Source organism: Eucyclogobius newberryi, unplaced genomic scaffold (assembly GCF_026437365.1).
Source record: "Eucyclogobius newberryi isolate DKJ021-1_F unplaced genomic scaffold, fEucNew1.0.hap1 SCAF_9, whole genome shotgun sequence".
NCBI classification, from domain to species: Eukaryota; Metazoa; Chordata; class Actinopteri; order Gobiiformes; family Gobiidae; genus Eucyclogobius; species Eucyclogobius newberryi.
This window is the reverse complement of record NW_027316532.1, coordinates 32609200-32629307: the sequence shown is the minus strand read 5'-3', so window position 1 is coordinate 32629307 and position 20108 is coordinate 32609200. Positions and strand designations below refer to the sequence as shown.

Here is a 20108-nt window from a genome sequence, read left to right as displayed (position 1 = left end):
CAAAATGGTACATGTAATTTAACATGTAAATTGCACATATGACATACTAAAGAGTATTTGTCTATCCTCTTCTAAACAAACAGAAGTGCAGAGGATTTTCCACTCTGCTCAGCACAACCTCTGCTCGCCTCTCTCATGTGTTGTAATGGCTGGAAGGCAACAGCTTGTGTTTGTTTGGACTACAATCTAGCAACAGTACCTAGCATGCGATGAGTTGATATAATTCATCTTGCCCTCAATGCACTCTCATATCAGTCCATTTATGTCTATTGCAAACTATGTGTGTATCTTTGTATTAACCAAGATTACTAAATGCCTGTAGTTTTACATTTACCACTAAGTTTGTATCCATCTCATAATGACAATTTCCTTCAAATAAAATTTTAGATGACACCTGTGTGGCATCAAAGAACTCTCAGACACACAAGAGCTGCAATTTTGACAATCAGTCAAAAGCAAACAGAAGGATAGATATAGATTAAGTCAAAGTAGTTTAGTCTGGAACTGCAGACAAATGAAATGGTTGACATAAAAGAGTAGGAAGCCTCAGTAAACAGTGCAGAGTTCATTAAAGCACTTCAGTAAGTGGAGGTTAGTATGGAAGAGGTTACTTAACTAACTGGTCATTAACGTTGCACTCTGGAGCAGAGAGATGCTCACCATGTAGAAAGGGCTTGCTACAATATGAAACCTACTATAGCTTGAAACAGACAAATATTCATCCCATAATCAGAGTGACGACAGAGTGCTGGCCAGTGCAGGTCAGTATGTGAAACAGAGCATAGTTTAAACCACTGTGACCACAAGTTACATTGTCAACTGTCACAGAGTTGACCATAAATCTCTTGCAGGGCAAACACCAAGAATACATTTGTATTTACAATAAGTAGCATTGGTATTTTGTAGCCCTATAATAAGTAATGTGCTGAGGTGCATTTTGTTGACGAATAGATCAATCTAGTATGAAAAGTATGAAAGTACTCTTCACACACTTGCTTTACATTAATCACATTTATCGATGAATCACATTTAAAAACAATATTTACTGAAATGAAAAGCTAAGATTTCTCTCTCTATGCCATAGAGAGTTAAATACCTAAACATATGTATCTTAAGCAGGGATTTAAAGTGCTCTAGTGACTGTGCAGTTTATTGTGTAAATGTAACGTGTTCCTTGACTGGGGTCTTATAACAGACTCTGTCTTGTCTAGTCCTAAGCCTGGACCTAGGGACCACCAAGAGCTGCTGTTCTCCAGAGAGAGCTCTGGATGGAAGAGGAAGCTGGAGCGGGAGGTGATCAAATACATCTGACAGTGCAATAACATTGAGACTTTTAAAAACAAATGTTAGATTTGAAACACTCTGGTCTCACCAGTGACAGTGTGATGACAGATCATAGATGACCTAAAACCGCGATACCTCTTTGACGAGGGAGCTCACCCGTGTGGTCCTTTTATCAGTACAGTACTACATGCCTGTGAATTTAAATATGTAAGTGTTAACAATTGCGCAACAAAATACATATAAGGCAAGGTGTGATCCCAACATCCCAACACGTCTCCCTGTTTACTGTGGAATCACACGCACAAGACTTGTTGATAGCTTCTTCTACTGAATTTGACCCTTTTATACCATTGTTTTATTGACAAAATGAGAAGTAGTATTTTTCAGCCTGAGGTCCACTATATTTGTGTGTGGTCTTGCATTTAGTGTAAATAGTGGTGGCATGCAGCTCTCAGACTGGTTTTCTCTGCAGTAAAACGTGGGTGCATGTTTACTGGATACTCAGTACTGCACTTGAAGATGAATGTGTGTTTAAAGAATGCCCAATTTGAAGCAGGTGGGTCAGTGGAACGCATCTGGACAGAGAGACACACAAAAGTAATGAGTGGTTTTCACATGCAAACACAAGCAACAACTGTTGTGTACAAGTTGGAAATTTGATTATTACTGTAATGGTGTGAAACATGTATTGATATGATAGCTATTTTGTTAAGATCCATCTTCCTACTTAGAAATATGGGGATATTACAGTAAAACACACATAAATCCAACCCAACACAAAAAGCGCAATAAGTGTAACTCATAAAGTGAGATGCTGCAATTCTACTAATTCACTTTTGATAAAATAAACAAATATTCTTCCCTTCTCACCCTCGGCAGGTGGTCTTGTCCCTTTTTTCTAAGCTTGGGTCCTTTGTCAGAGGCCTGGGAGCTTGAGGGTTCTGCGCAGTATCTTTGCTGTTCCTAGCACTGCACTTTTCTGGACCGAGATGTCTGATGTTTTTACTGGGATCTGTTGTAACAACTCTCTGACCCGAGTGCTTTGATGACCACAGGCACCACTTTTGCCTTCACCTTCCACACCTTCTCCAGCTCCTCTCTGAGCCCTTGGTATTTTTCCAGTTTTCCGTCTTCTTCCGTTTATCCGGGGCCGGGTCGTGGGGGTAGCAGTCTAAGCAGGGACTCTCAGACTTTCCTCTCCCAGACACTTCCTCCATCCCCTCCGGGGGGATCCTGAGGTGTTCCCAGAGACATAGTCCCTCCAGAGTGTCCTGAACAATGAACAGAACCGGTGACAAAGGGCAGCCCTGGCGGAGTCCAACACACACTGGGAACAGGTCTGACTTACTGCCGGCAATGCGAACACAGCTCCTGCTCCGGTCATACAGGGACCGGACAGGCTGGAGCAAAGGGCTCCGGAGCCCGTACTACCGGAGCACCCCCCAAAGGACACCCCGAGGGACACGTTCGAAAGCCTTCTCCAGATCCACAAAGCACATGTGGACTGGTTGGGCAAACTCCCATGAACCCTCGAGCACCCGATGGAGAGTATAGAGCTGGTCCAGTGTTCCACAACCAGGACAAAAAACATTCTGCTCCTCCTGAATCCGATGTTCGACTATCGGTCGGATTCTCCTCTCCAGTACCTTGGAATAGACCTTACCGGGGAGGCTGAGGAGTGTGATCCCTCTGTAGTTGGAACACACCCTCCGGTCCCCCTTCTTGAACAGAGGGACCACCACCCCGGTCTGCCAGTCCAGAGGCACGGTCCCCGAACGCCACGCAGTATCTTATCTTATATGTAGATGTTCAGAATGGACAAAACAAGTTGTTTCTGTTCAACCAATAGCAACCAATATAATTGGAAAATGTATTGTTTTGTCTGAGTATAAACAACCAAAATAAAACTTGAACTGAAATTATTAAGAGATTCAATGAGCATTTCAATCACAAAATGTTCCTTTACAATTAAGCTTGTATAATAAAATGCCCATTTTAGCTAATGGCTACATTGAGGCAAATCATTTTAATGACTGCTGGTGAACTGCCGTGTAAAAAGGAGGCCCATAATTCAAACATTCAGGTTGGCCTCATACATAGAGAATGCACAGCAGGCCTCATTTAATGAAAGAGCAGCTTGACCAGGATACAATGGAGGTATGATCTGTCATCACATTGCCCGTGAGTCCAGGGGAGGAAAGGGAAAGATACATTCACCACTGATATAGAGCCTAAAATGTTTATAAAAGAACCTTTGCATCAACAATACATTTTCTGTCACAAAACAAAATACTTAAATGTGGCCTTTGCTCTTTTAGTGCAAACCTTTTTTGGGCTATACTTACAGTATACGTTTTGTTTCCATTCCACAAATCCTTCCTCTGTCATTATTTTTTAGTGTTTTTAGAATCTGCTGGGCTACAGTCACCGTTTGCTGCTCTTGAGTCTAGCAGCAGATGCAGTGTGCATCCAAATTACTTTGGACCCACTATATTGCAATGTTCAAATGTTCCCAAAATCCCCCAAAATAGACAATATATCACGAGCAATATGATATAATTCATCTTTAAAATCCACTCTCCTGACACATCCTGCACATGACTCTCTCAGTAATCCCATTTGATCTGACTGTGATGTTACAGAAGTCCGTGCTAACTCCGAGGCCTATCCCCGTGTGCTGCCTTTGAACCTTTTGCCAAAAAAGTGTAACACTGCGTGCCTTTTTCTTTTGACTTTCAGGAATGATCAGGAACATTTTAATGATAAAATTGGCAGGGGGCAAGAGGAGCAGAGCGGGGAGTCTGCAATATTGTCAACATGCTGTTAATAAGCTGCTGCAGAGGGCCTAGGTGTTTGAATTCCTGCCGTCCAAAATGCGCATTCTCATGAGCCGTGGGGGTGATGTTAGGGTACATTACAGGTTATTGCTGGGATGAGTGACGCGCTGGATTATCGGCTGATGGGAGAAATTTAACAAAAGCTTTCATCGACACAGCGGGGGCAGCGGCAGAAGTGTTTGATGTCTGAGAGAATTGAAGATAAGGTGAAGGGAGAGAGGTAGAGGAGGCAGGAGGTCGAGTGCCTGTAATGCAGGGTGATTACACAGCAACAAGGGGAACGGGACTATTGTTGTACACATGATTCAAATGTACAAGGCTCAGAAAAGGCTGTTCTGGTCAGCTCTTCCATTTGTATCAGGGCGAGGAGCACGGTTTCCTTATCCTCATTGTAGACAATATGATTGAACTCAGGGCTCAGTGTTGGGAAGACAAAATATATTCAAAAATATATATATTTGGATATCAGAATACTGTATTACTTAGAACACTTTCACACTGAGTTGCATTAAATTAGTGTGAAAACACGACTTGGAACGTATTTTGTTTTGTTTCACACTTTGTTATGCATTAATTTATAAGATAAGAGAACCTTTGTCAGACGAGGAACATGCGCTCAGTATGAGAGCTGCATTTTTAAATATTCTCACTATTTGAAGCCTGAATTTAACCCCAACCACCAAATGAAAGAGTAACTGTGCCTAAATACAGTTACTATAGATTAGTATTCAGGATACGTATTTTCGGTACATGTATTCAGGTACTTTCCAACATTGTCAGGTCTTGTATTAACACGTGCCAATCCTTGAGTCCTTGGCTACTCTAAACATAAAATTCTTGATTCTGATCTTGTCACTGTAGGTCACTTAATAGGTTACTTTTCATGTCAATCCAAAGCCAATGTAAATAAAGGTGCATGCACCAGGGAGGGCATCTGGAGTAAATATAATTGCTGTTTAGCGGCAGATGATCTGCTGCTTGATTCATCGTATGTTTTGACTCTGATGTTTGTGATCTATTCTATATCCAGACCCAGACACTTAGAACACTGTGGTACAACTGTGGTCCAATAAAACATGAGGATAAACATCAGAGTTGTGGGGAAAGGAACTGGTTTAGGGAATATTGATTAACAAACGTTTTACAATTTCATGTACAGCATTTTTTATATTTGTTCATTTACCATATAAATATAACTGAAGATTCCTGCTGCCTTATACATATTAATTACCGTAGTCACAGAGTCACAACATCCTAATTCATCCAGACTTTGTACTGGCACAGGCAAAGATTACATAGATTATATTCTGACCTGTGGTGGAAAGCAACGAAGTACAAAAGTTAAAGTACTGTACTGCGTCAAATTTTTTGTTATCTGTACTTTTTTATTTGCTAATTCTTAATCTGGACTGGACTTTAAGCATGTTCATAGTGACGTGGCTTAAAGGTTCTAAATTTTTAGCAAACATTAATGAATACATAAAATTACCAGTACCAGATATAACTCAGGTCTTTAACAGGGCTATTTCAGGGCTAAATTGGGGCTAAACCGGGTCTTAATTAGGAATAAACCATTGCCACAGTAATTTTAACAAAAAAATTATTCAAGGAAGAGCAAAAATGTGGGGGGAAAATATTTAAAATGGCATGAAGTGAAGAGGTGTCTGTGTACCACCTAAAGGAGAAGAGTAGATTTTCCATGTGCTACTTTCACTTTTACTGGTGTATTTATAGTATCATTTTTGGTACTGTATTTTAATACTAAACAGATGTATTTGACACATAAACCTTTTTAAAACGTCTTTTCTTTCAGGCCACTTCTTGGGGAACCACAGTGTGCTGGACATCCTCAGACAGGAAGGTTATGACATAATCCATACGCCATCAGACCACCAGGAACTAGACCGCGAGTAAGTAACACATGAAGTGTCATTTTGCATTGTTACACAGAAACAATATGGAAATCTTAAATACGCAGTGCACTTTGAAGACTAAACGTGCTGTGAAACCCTACCTCACGAGCTGACACGATGATGAATGTGGGTAGATCCGGAGCATGTGTTCAAGTGTAGCATTGTCCCAATAAAATGCTGGTTGAATAGACTGTAGAGCTCAGCATTTGTGCACTTTTAGTCCTTGGCACACTCTGAGGTCTGTGTGAACATACATCAAGGAGCCCATCAAACAGACAGATTAAGCCAAGCCAGCGACCAGTCAACATCTGTATTACTTCTACAAGAGCTTTAGCTTCATCAGATTTATTCAAGTGTAACGTAGATATACACTTGACTTTTGTACCCTGTAACAAATAAACCTCTGCTATGCAGGAATCCTTAGATACCTCATCAGCTCCCTTCTTTTTATGTTTGCTGCACTCTTTGCCAAAGGAAAGCTGCCAGTAGAGGTCCTGCCCCTTCTCACGCACACATGCACAACATAGACACCTAATGCAGTGGTTTGGCTCGCGTCCTACCACATTTCCACACAATGTGCGCCCGTGTGTGCACCCTTCTCCTTGGTACGGTCCGTCTCCCCTCACCTAAACAACTTGATCCATGTGCGTATAAAATGCTAACAACAGCCACTTGACTTGATATAAAAAAACAAAACACAAGAAGAAGTATTACTTTTATAAAACGATAAATAGAAGGAGCAATTTATCGGTTCAAGCATCAATATTGGCCAATATCGACCAATTGTTTACAGATATCTGTATGGGCCGATATTGAAAAATCTGCAAATATTTTTGGGGGAAGTGTAATTCCCAGTTTGAACATCAGAGTTGTTCTTGGATTTTACATCCATTATATAAAATAATTTGTGAAATCACTGTACATCCCAGAAAAATATATTTTGTCTTTCATTATCAAGCCAAACATCGGATATTGGTATTGGCTCAAAAAATCAGACCATCCCAAACAAATACATTCACCTCTGTCCAGATGATGTCATAGACTATTAACTGCAACTTACTGTAACTGCCATAAACAAATTACATATTAACAATAGTTATATTACCTCTAACTCAAAAGAACGTTGTGACATAATCCCAGTTCTAACCAGGTCCAACCTCATTTGGCTTCTGAGATCAGACGAGATCAGGCCTTCTCAAGATAAAACTATGTAGATAAGTTTTGCCACTCTTAGATGTACAATTAGGAAAGGTGGATTAACTCATTCTAACTTGTTATCACAGGCCATCTCAAGATCATTTTGCACAGAACTGAGGTTTGAAAGCTGGACAAGTGTACTGACACGCTGCGGTCGCAGACATGAACGATTTTGACCATACATTTTGGACTTGGCTGATGAGTAGTGACAGGATATGGCTAAATGGTAGGTGTTTATGGAGAGCGTTGGACTTCCTCACACAGATGGAAAAAAGGTCTCATGGTTGATTATATGACTGACGGCTGGAGCTGAGTTTGACCGCAGCCAGGAGCTATCATCACACTGACCAGGCAAGACATTATGGGCAGAATACACGGCTTTGGGGCTGAAAGTGCTATTACAGAACCATCAGTGTTATGTCTGCAGCAAGATTAATAACTGTTTTAACCGCATCCACTTCTTGTGAAATGTTGACATAAAGATCTGCCACAACCAGGTCCAATTTGAAGGCCCGTGTTATTCAGCAAACCTAGTATTATGTCAACTTGGATTCAGTTCATCCACCTAAAATGACTCAAATAGCTGACAAAAATTAAAAATGTACGTGAACATTTGGCCATTATGTCATTATGTTCTACGTGTGCATATAATAAAACTAAAAGCCTGGCTCTGTGCTTGCAGTTATAGCTTCCAGATGCATCCCATAGGCTCACATAAAAGTAATTCTAAAAGCATGTAGAACAACCATTGAAAATAAATGCATAGCCAAAGCGGTGGGTCGCGAGTTGAGAAGAATCCAATAACAACATTTATTATTATTTTGTAAGTGCCACAATACAGAAATACTGTGTCAGCACATCACTAAAGTGCCACGACTGTTAAGCTCACTTCTATAAGCTGCTCAAGCATCACTACAATACAATGTGTTTCTCAAACTGTGGGTACGCGAGCTCCATCAGGAGATGCACTGAATCCTCTGCAGTTCAAATATTAGCTGAATTTAGAGCCAATTTCATACATAAGTGTATAGTTATTCCCCCCCTAGTTTCTACCCCCTGTGTTAGACCTGGTTGAGATCTGGGGGTAGTGGGAGGGCAAAATATTATCTGTGTTACTACGTATGAGAACCACAACCACTACGTCACTACAATTTACATAATTTCTTTATTATTTTACTTCATTATATTGCTGGCAAGAATGCTGAAGCCAAATGAAAAAATACTGCGTTTACGAAAACAAAGCGAAAAAATTAACGAATCAATATTTTCTAGCACCTGGGTTTGTCACCTTTACAGAGCACAGTTTTATAAGTGCAATTGATTTGGATCTTTTGAAATCCCACCTTGAAGTGCAGTCATGTGGTACATTTACAGAAAGGAAAAGGAGGGCTCATGAGAAACTATGAGTAATGTGTCAAATAAAGAGGTGCACAAGTCAAAGTGTGAGGAGCGGCGGTGAACGTGGGTGGTCTGTGTTGGGCACATGTCAGTTTTGACGTAGCTATGAAGTCTTAAGAGTTACAACTTCCCCTAATGTTGCCTGCCGGCATTTCTGCCACTCTCCCCACTGTTTATTGGATTAAGTTTCCTTTGTGGTGTGCGTGTTCTTGATTGAAGTACATTTGTGAATGGAAAGCAATTGAGTGGTCATAAACCGCAAACAATAACTTCACTGGCGGCTGGGTCAGATTTTATGCTTGAAAAGATTGTCTAACTAGGACTAAATGGTTCAATAATTAAAGTTTACATCCATGTTTAAATAAAATCCTTATTCTCGAACGGACCATTACTTAAACGTGCATTTAGAGGTGGGCGATATTGACAATAATAAATATATCTGTTAATAATATATAATAATAAATATCTCTCCTCATCATCATCATCATCATTCTGCGAATCATCTCCTAGCATAATGCTTACCCTCCACCAGAAACATTACACAGTGCCTTTGATTAGTGTGATTGAATGTAATGAAAGTGTATTTTCATCTTTACCAGAAAAATTCCCAGAGGTGAGCCAGGGGAATCCAGTGAGGAGAGTCCAGACACAAGTACAGTCCCCTCCACAAGCTGGATGACAAGCCCCTCCGTGGACCCGGAGCTGGAGGAGTCAGACAGCCTGATGGGAGAGGACGAGCTGCTGCCCCACATGCTCCTGCCTGACAGTCTGAGCCAACTGGAGGAGTTTGGACGACACAAACGCCTGCGTAAAGCCCACCGCGGCCATGGCAGACCCCGCCTCTTCAGCGACCTGTGGGTTCGCATAGGGGACAGGTAAAGATCACACAAGTTGACTTTGATACAATGTAATTGCCGTATCAAAGAACTCATTAAACATATTCGATAATGATTGGAAAACAGAATTTTACTCAAGTCGCAGTAATAAGTAATAGGGATGTCACAGATCACATCTTAGTGTTCCAAGTATTGTGACAAAAAACAGCACAATTTAATGATGTTTCATGATAACTGAGACCATGACCAAACTACAGTGAAATCTTGAATTGTTTTTCATTCCCATTGTGTTAAGACGTTACTATTCCTCAAGTTTGTGACCTGCTTTACAAACTCAAGCTTTCTCAATGAGACAAAAAAGTCAGATAACAAGGTTCATTGTATTTAGATATATTTTTGGACCATTAGTTGAATTAAAAGAATTACATTTTGTTGATTAATAACAATAATAATAATTTACCAAATACCGCTAATCTTGACCCCCCTAAGAATGTGGGACAGAGAAGAAGTTGTCCTTGCAAAATACAATGAATACATTTTTTTTTATAAAATGTATCGAACGATCAGGCCTTTTATAGAAACTCAAAGATGGCACTAAAAGATGGATATATTTCCCTCATCCAAAAAAGGAGAGAAACGGAATACAGCAACATGTTTAGTCAAAAGGGTCTTAAAAACTAAAAATTCATCAACCCATTGTATATTTCCTTGTTGCAGCACCAGCCCACCTCCGAATATGAGAATTATTAACAGCTACATCACAGCGAAGACGCCTCTGATGCAGCAGGAATCACACATGCTCCTGGACAGCCACGACACAGAGACACAGTCTGAACTGCCACAGCGCACAGGAGACAGTCCACACTCAGGACAGCCGGCTTTTGTCCACTGTCCTGCATCTGTGTCCTGTCTACTGGCCTGGATCTTATCACATGTACTGCTCCTCTGCTGACCATAAGACAGCAGGACCACGCGGAAAGACACACGGGAATGTAGGCGATAAACACGACAGACTGGTCAAACGCACACTTAAAGATACATTTCATATCTTGATGGAGTTTTCAAACCTCAACAGAAGTATTATAATAGTAAAAGTAACACTTTCAAAGCACTACGAAGAGGACGCTCGCGTGGGAACATCATGTGGAAGCTGCCTATAATAATTCATTATTAAATGCTGATCATAATAATGGCTAATGTTGTGTGCATATGATCAGATAGCACTGTGTAGGAAATGGGCTGTTAACCCTATTTGTAAATTGTGCATTTGTTAATAAAGAAGTATTGTATATATTTATTGTTCCTGAAGAAAGAATATATTTTCTTGCTTTGATGACAAATTGAAATAAAACATTGAGGAAAAAAACTGTGTGTGTTTGTCTTTAGAACCAAATCGTCTCTAAGCGTTTATGAGTGCAAAAGGTAAACTTTAGCTGCCCCCTACTGGTTAGTACTGTAAGTGCAACAAGGCCTGCACTACTTAGAATGACTAATACAAATAAACCAACGTGAAACAATAACGATAGTGTTGTTTTTAAGTAGGATTAAATTGTATCGTTATTGTTACTGTTGTTGTTATTATTAGTAGTATTAGTATTAGTATTATTTTAAATGCTTAAACGTTTGACTTGATCCAAACTGATTATAGTATTAAATCTAGACGTGTTTATAAGAGAAATGTCAACAAATAAATGACTAAATTAAGAACACAAACGGTGGGTGAAGCCTGTCAGGATGTAACAACAGTTTGCACTGGTTTGAGCTGCGGGTTTGTGGCTGAACGTTGCTATGTTCGGAATAATAAAGACCTGCGCAGATCGATCGGTGTCGATCGACGTTGGTCTTTCTGGTTTAACACACACACACACGCACGCACGCACACACACACACACACACACACACACACACGCTGTACACTACTGCAGTACATATTAAGACCAGTAAATGGCGCTACAATCTAACAATAGATGTAGGACGTGCCATGACCGTGCGTTGTCCTAGGCCGTAACGATAGTAAAGAATTAGTAAAGGAATAACAATTAAAGTGCTATAATCTATAAAATAATAACAGGTTAGTAATAATAATACTTATTTATAATAATAGAGAAATACATTAACGAAGTGAATGAAACAAATTAAATGGTCCCATGGCTCAGGAACAGGCCTATTGAAAAAGAAAAGTAAGTAACAGATTTGCGCGCAGGGTAAATGTTTTGTTACACATAATATTTGACCTTTCAATCAGGACCGGACCATATCCATGTCTGACACTCCACTGAGCCTTTCTCCGGTTTGATCATCAAGAATCATCTGAGCGTTGATAACTAAAGGCCTAAACCCAGACGCCAATACAATGAATTAGGATAATATAAAATAAATCACAATATTGGCCTCATAAACTATAAATAATATTCAATTCAGTTATATAAAATGTATTCGCCAAAGTCATGCTGCAGAAGAGAAAATGTGGTCTCGTTTTAAATCAAGACTAATGCATTTTTTTAACTCTGTTTTTGTTCTTACACCTTATAAAAAATAACAACATCATTAACATGAATTATGTAATCAAAATATTTTTTGTATTCAGTCAGTGAAGAGGCCAACCACATAAACAATGATTAATTATAATAAATTAACAGTATCAAACTAATTTTGTTGCATTATTATGTGTAAGTTAAAAATATAAAAATGCACAAGAAAAACTGGACTAGAATTGTAGAGGAAATATAGAATAAATACAAACTGTTGTAAATGTAAAATGCATAATTATTACTTTTTGGACAATCATGTTAATTACCAATTTTAAATAAATAACATCTATATCCAAACTGTTGTTAATTACAATTTTAAATAAATAACATCTATATCTAAACTGTCTATTGAACGCTTTTCTGGGTGAAGAGCAAGTTTTTTAGAGCAAACAGCTTTTGTGCCCCTTAAGCCGAGACAGGACAATATTTGCCTTCGCTACAATACCATTTTCCCTGGGCTTGGGGCTGTTGTTTGAGGGAGGGGGAGCCTTGACAGGACGCTCTGCTGACCCTCGCTCAGCCGGGGACGTGCTGCCTGCTGCATATAAATAAAAGATTACAGTGGAAAAATCAATTTCTGAGCAAACTCATTAAAAATGCCCCTCACCTTAAATGTTTCCCATTTCCTTCCATTCAACCTGTTAGCACTGCTGTCCCTGACACCCCCAGCCCCCCTGTCCTCCTCCCTGCCGTCCTCTCTCGCCCTGTTGCACTCCCTCGGTGGTAATTACTTGCACAAGTCGTTTTTTGCCCTTTGATTTGGACCGTTTCACAAATGAAGGTTAAGTTTGTTTAACCGTGCAGGATTTGCCAGTCATGTTAAAGCATATAATGTGGCAGGTCTTTTGGTTTCCTCACACACCTCCAGCCGCCTCTGGACTAGGCCTGCACTAAACCTTTCCTCTGTGGCCTCTGGAGCTCAAGGTTAAGACTGAGCGGCCCCAACAAAGTCTGCAGTCTATCACAATATGCACAATGACAAAGGGGTGAGAAATCTGAATGTATTTAGTAAAAGATCACCAATAGTAAATAGTAAGATGCACATTCCACAATTCAAAGACAATATAAAAACACATATGCAATAAAGCGAACTTTGACTCAGATATCTTGCAGGTAAATACTGATTTGACCAAACCACAAAAGCTCCTTCATATTAAAAATTGTAAAAAATCTGTAATAATAATAATAATAATAATAATAATAATAATAATAATAATAATAATGATAATATAATTTTGTCGATCAAGCCACTTAAAAATAAAAATGTGTCCTTTCAAAAACATTCTTTGCAAACAGCATTTTTCATAGAAAACCAAATTCATCAGGCTACACTCTATCAAAACCCTTTTTTTATAGCATTAAATGGGAGATTAAACAAACTTCTTCAAGGCCATAGCACTACTTAACAGTGTTCATTATTAGTCCAAACAAACTGGAGTAAACAGTAATTCACTGAGCCACACAAAGCTACAGACAGAAGTTTGTTGCACTGGCACATTTCAGCAGTGCACCCGGCTCCAGATCAATACTGAGTGAAAGTGACCGGAGCCAAGGTGAGCATCGATCTCCTCCAGCTGCAGCCTTCAGAGCATCTCAAGTGTGTGTCCTCTGATTGTAGCAGCAGCAGCAGCAGCAGCAGCAGCAGCAGCAGCAGCAGCAGCAGCAGCAGCAGCAGCAGCAGCAGCAGCAGCAGCAGCAGCAGCAGCAGCAGCAGCAGCAGCAGCAGCAGCAGCAGCAGCAGCAGCAGCAGCAGCTCACAAACACATCACATCAACAACACGCAGGCGAGTTTGTCCACAACAAGACAAACAAAGGTTGACTTTCACATTCACAGACACATGCTTTTTGTCTCTTAATCAGCCCTATTGTGGGAATAGTCTCCTTTTGTTCACCTGCTTTGTTAAAGGAAAATGTTGTTTATCTCCTGTGACCACATTTGATGAGAATAAACTGTATTGTAGAAAAAACATATTAGGTCTTCAATAAGAAAAAGTGAGAATTGTAGGTCCACTTTTAAAATGAAAGGGATTTTTATTTATTTATTTTACCATTTTGCGATACAGACAAAATGACGGCTTCAGTCACTAAAATACACAAAAATCAAACAAATATAACAGTATTATAGTATAGTATTTTTAGTGGATGGTGAGCAATAGCCTGTAGATTATGTGTGGCCCCGTGTGTTAGGAAGCTTTGATTTCTGAGGACGGCCATAAAGCTTTGGAAAAACAAAAGTGTGCTGATCCCGGGGCAGTCGGCTCTTCCTCCTGAGATAATCTGGCTGATAGTGGGGCTGTTTGGTGAGCTTCGTTAAACTCACGGCTCATGTTTGTTTGTGCTGGTTCAGACATTATTTTCTTGTCCCATTGTCTCTTAACGCGGCGCTGCTTTGAGCCTGTGGCCTTGAAGTGTGTGAGCACAGGTCAGGTGCAAGTGTTCACAGCGGCCAAACGCTCGGCACTCGGTTCTGAAGGATAAGGTGGCTTTATTTTGTTATTTGAATTCAATTTAATCTTCATTGCATTGAATTTGTTGGGCTTGAAATCTAAACCAACGGAGGAAGCAAGTTTTGTTTTTAAGAGACCAAGTGCACAGCAATGTAGTAAAATCTAAAAAACGATATATACATTTTAAATTAAATTCAAAAGGAAAATAACTAGTTAAAATGTTTGTTTTAGATATAGTAGTTAACATCCATCTGTGCTGAATCCATATTCATACAACCAACTGTGATCATTTTTGAAGTTATTCATTCGCAAAAGACACTATAATAATATGGTATTCCAAGGTGATGTATTATTCTGCTCTAAATGCTATAGTAGTCTGTTCTTTGCAGCACATAGTGACAAAAATAGTTTAAGTAAGGAATAAGGACATAGTGAATATGCATCTGAACAGAACTCTTGTGTGCACAGTGCATTTTGTGTATTTGTGAGTGTCACATAGTGTGTCCTTGTGTGTGCATCGTGGCCAGAGTGTTGTGTTTCACAGTTTTCTGCCATGATGCACTGCTTTATTATTCTGCACAAGGGGCACTTCACATGCGGAATGGGTTCTCTTTGATATCGACAGCAGCTTGAGGCAGAGAGTGCACTCAAAAACAGGCACAGGCGAATTTATTTGAGGGAAAAAACAGATAGTTGTGTGTACTTCCCGGGCAGTGGTCGCGCACAAGCAAAAGGAGCCAAACCGCTTTGATTCTCCAGTGGTGACACTACACACACTAATGAAATATGGTAATTACAGAAACATGAAAGCTCTTGTGGGCCAAGCTGGAGAAAGGACATAAAAAACAAATATGACTTTATCCAAAGATACCCACTGTGCTTAATTCTTCGTTCTACAAATATGTGTTTTACCTTGTTTGCCAGATACAAAGAAATATGGACCATCATTTGACCCGGAAACAGGCAAAGGAAGAAAGATCCACTGATTAAGACACTGCTGTTTGCGTTTATACAAAATCTGGTTGTCTGGTGCTTGATGAGTGTGAAGAGAATGCACTCTCCATTAAAAGAGTTGTGAGAGGTTTGACAGTGTTGTTGTTGCGATGCTCTGCTGCCAAAATTACCAAAAACGCACATTAGTAATGAACATTTAGTAATGAATGTTCATCTGCAAAATATTGTTCAGAATATTATATTATTCTTTATTTGTTTATATTTTTCTCAGAATCAACCCAACTATATACAAATACCTGAGATTTGTCCATTTGCAGTTTCTGACTCTTAAAAAATAAAAAATAAATTACATTGCCGTGGCAAAGATGTGACAAAAAAAAAAATTGCTGATAATGGCAGTTTTTACAATGTTCTTTGACAAACTCCTCAGCATTAAACTCAGGCTTACTGCTCAATCTAATGACAAATTCCCCCTGAAATTGTTTAGTTTCTAAAAAATGTCGCTGTTTCTCACAACTCGATTTGACTCCAATTTGAATTTGTTTTCTTCACTTGCACAGTCTGTTTTTACATGATCATATTTGTATTAATGCAAATAATAAATAAATAAAATCGAAATATTCATTATTATTAATATTAATATTATTATTATTATTATTATTATTATTATTATTAGAAGTAGTAGTAGTAGTAGTAGTAATAAAGTATTTTTTTATTTATTACATTGACTTTTAATAATGTGTTTTGTTTGCACTTGTTACGTTTTTATTTTTGAAACACAGGGGCATCAGCAACAACAGCGGGACTCAATAGACTATAACAAATTACGGTACTAGAAATTAAATCTTAAGTGAATACTAAAAGTATTGAGCGCGCACAAGTCTTCATTGAACCGTTCATAGAACAGTTCAAAGAACTGAATAATTTGATGAGAAGTGTTGCTTGTTCTGAACCAATTGTTTGGGGGTTTTCTATCATCACCACTTTGAACAGAGAGCGATAAATTACAGTATGTGCCGTAAATTGTGTCTTAAAATAAGACTGGGTATTTTCTCGAGGAGAAACACAATAAGCCTTTTGAATGGTTGGAGAGTATTACATAATTTCAGAAGAAGTAGCCAAAGTCCACGTCCAGTCTATTTGTCAAATCATGCAAGTAACTTTATTACTGTGATGAATGAAAAACATGTTGATGGGTTCCCTAATCTAATAACATAACGGCTGCACATTCTTCAAAACAATCCGAGTCTCATTAGTATCACCAATTTTACCATTTCACTATATGTTGCTCAATTATGTAATTGTAAATTGTAGTTTAATCACCAAAAATGTACAAAGGACTTGCACTTTGAAAACTGATGCATCAGTTTAAATAGTAAGTAGTACAAGCCATACAATGTACACATGACTGTAATTATATAAGGTGGGTGGGAATGCCTCAAGCCACTGAAATGGAAAGTGATTATTACAAGCAGTTATTTTGGTTATTAAAATTAGGGATGATATTTCGGTAATCGGATATATAAATTGAAAATGTAGCCCACATGTGGCATCTCTTTTCTGTGTGCTCATGTGTCATTCCCAGTGTCTCAGCATCAGATTTGACTTTGTGAACAGATAAATGGATAAAAATAGAAATAGGAGACCAATTAGGCTAAAATATGGCTGTATGTTTACACAATCATATTTTTTATAGCTCAGATTAATACATTTTGTTGTTGTTTTTTATTAAACTTTACTTACTTTAAGTGAAAGGTTAATCTGTGAATTTAACATAAATATGTAGTCTTTTATTGGTATCGACCAACATTGGTAACCTGCTATTGATAACCTGCTATTGATATGTATTGGATATTAGTATCGGCTAAAAAAAAAAACATATAGGCCACCCCTAATTAAAATAATCAATAATATAGTTAATACTAATTCATATTACTAACTAGCTAATACGTAAGCCACAACTTAGAGGTGTTGCAAGTTCAATGGTGGTTAATTTGTGTATTAATAGTCTTATTAATCCCTTTAGCAGAATTATTAGAACACCAGGAAATGGCCATGTGATTGACCATCAGTGTTTGATCACGATCAGCCTCTGACCCTTGTCCTGAGGGATGGACATGGAGGTCAGGGAGAAGGTGGAGGTCAAATGGGCTGTGATAGGTCCTGCTCTATGTCTATTTGAACGTGTGAGAATCAAAAATGCAGGTGCCAATGTGCTAATACAGGCTAAAGCTAAGTGAACAAACATCTGCGCACTGTGCACAAAAGGAACACTGCCCCATGCATGCACAGCCTTTAAGGTCAGAGCATGGGGTGAGAATGTTAAATGGCCATGCTCAGGAGATCAAATATTTTCCTACCCATCACTATCAGCAAACGGCCCGTCTCAAATCTTTAACTGTGTGCACATGAGATGTTTGCACAGAGGAAAAGGTGGCCGTGAAATATATGTAGGTGATGAAATTACTGAGACAATGGGCTTCATCAGAACAGTCCGTCAGACAGAGTGGCGGGCGGACAGGGAGATGTGAAGATAATCCTGTGTGAGTTTGGCGCCGGCAATTCTGCTGCTCCACACAGATGGGACTTTTGGGGCAGATAGTGCTCACTCAGATAGGAGCGGTCTTTTGAACACCCTTGGATGCTTTTATCGCTCTCCTCCAGGTGTATCCAGGTAACTCCAAGGCCAGGCTGCGCTTAAAACCACAACAGTCAAGGTAACGGCTAATTGTAGAATGGTCCTCGTAAAATAGACTGTTTACCCAGCGCTAAACCCCACCCTAGTCTTTTCAATGACAAACTGACAGAAAGTGGAAGCCCAAAGTATGAAGTGACACAACTCTCTACTTTGTATTTTCTGCTCATCTGCTTTTCTGATTTTGATTATGTGCATGCTATCTGCCTTTGCTTCCTCTCTATGTTTTTATGTTCCTCTAGTTCTCTCAGCAGCTTTATCTACTCCTCCAATATTTCTCTGACTTTATGAGGAGGTGTCTCCCTCCCTCTTTTAATGTCTGATTCAGGTGATAAGAGAAGACACACAGATGAGTCTGACTGAACTGGTTAATGTGGTCAAAGGGCAGAGGCTCAGACAGGGAGTGAGGGGCCAAGCCTAGACTGGACAGCGCTCAGCTTTGGACCATGAATTGCAGAAGCTGGCAATAAGCCAAGCTGTCGGCACACAAGCCAGAAAAACATACACATTGAAACAATTGTCCATATCAGCTTGAAGAGCCATTATCTGACAATCTATCAAGATATCAATCAGGAGTTTGTATATATCTACTGTCACATGTACTTAGCCTCGGCGCGGTGATAAGATTACTATCTCTCTTTGCTCACAGGGCAGTAAACATACCCGCCCCAACTCTATGAAAGACCTCAGCCCATATGTACAGTGCTGCTCAATGTTTAACAAGTCCATCCAACTGCTCCCAGCAATGACATGTTTGTTTCACATCACAAACAAACAACACTTGCATACAAAGGTCGCTGAAACAGATGTTGACTCTTCCAGCAGCACATCTTGTCCTCTGCCCTCTTGTCCTGCATCGTCCCTCTCAAATTCTTCCCCTTTTCATTTGATTTCATGCCCTGTTCTGGCCTATTGTGGATTCATTGTATGCTGCCATGGCTGATTGAAGTGATGGGCTGATTCCTCAGGGCTCCCCGGCTGATGGAGGGTGCTAAAGCAAATAGCCCAATGGGTCTGTTTGGATAACACTGACCTCTCTCCACCACTGCATCTGCTGCTACCGACTCATCTGTGAGTGGACGGACAGGGAAATTAATAAAGAGATGAGTTTGGAGACAGACTAAACAGGATAGATGGGTGTGTGAAAGTAAAGGACAGGGGGATTTCAGGTGGGCTATGGAGAACATGGTGACTCCCACCTGCTCACTCCAGGAACAAAAGTATTAGTCATCATCAGGGTCAATTGTGAGGGTAGACAAGGAGCTATTGCATTTGTCCTGATCTGCATTCTGCCCATGGGGTTACCAGGGCAACAGGTACAGTACGCTCCAGGGTGAGGAGGGCGAGGGGGGCATGGAGAGGGCACTCACCCTTTTGCTTGGAAATGGATATTCACGCTTTTGTTCTGTGCAGGGCCACAATCATGCTGATTGGTGGAAAACAATCTTGTTTAACCGGACCGCACTCTTGTCTGGCTTCGGATGTAAGGAACTGGAAAGGATTTACATGGAAGTTATTTTTCTATTGGGAAATATAACTTGAAATGACTCAAATCCTTTTCAACCCTTTAAGCCCTCAGCCCTTGCACAAAGAAAGAAATTGTTTGCGGTTCTCAGCAGCAGTTAGACCTTAGTGCTGTGTGTTTTATCTGTACAAATAGCATAGACTGTAGTACACATTTGATAAAACACAGCTGAGTGCATTCGAAATATAATGGGCTTTATAGGGTTATGCAATGCTCTGTACACACTTAGCCAATTTTAAAAGTTACAGGAGCCAATATTATGGCTCATCTGAGAGCTTCGTGCTGTGAAAAGTCATTAAAACTCCTGCATGTGACGAGATGTTTTATAATGCACCATTGTATAAACAGTGCAGTAAATATATATATAAGAAGGCAAGCAAGAAGCGCTGTGTATCTGCCCTAACATAAAGTTGTTCTTTAATCAAACCGCAGAAAATGCAAATAACACTGTTGATGTCTACACTGCTCACAAGAAGAAATTGAAACAATAA

General features: G+C 39.6%; 1 protein-coding gene across 1 annotated transcript in view; it reads left to right on the top strand.

The window, feature by feature from the left end:
* trabd2b (TraB domain containing 2B) overlaps positions 1-10831 on the top strand; it is a 54487-nt gene extending 43656 nt beyond the window's left edge. Inside the window, exons 5-7 of the mRNA XM_072439016.1 lie at positions 5935-6031; positions 9229-9504; positions 10183-10831. Of these exons, the coding sequence (XP_072295117.1) occupies positions 5935-6031; positions 9229-9504; positions 10183-10417 (608 nt within the window). The 3' untranslated portion in view covers positions 10418-10831. The remainder of the gene's footprint in view (positions 1-5934; positions 6032-9228; positions 9505-10182) is intronic.
* The last annotated feature ends 9277 nt before the right edge of the window (positions 10832-20108 follow it).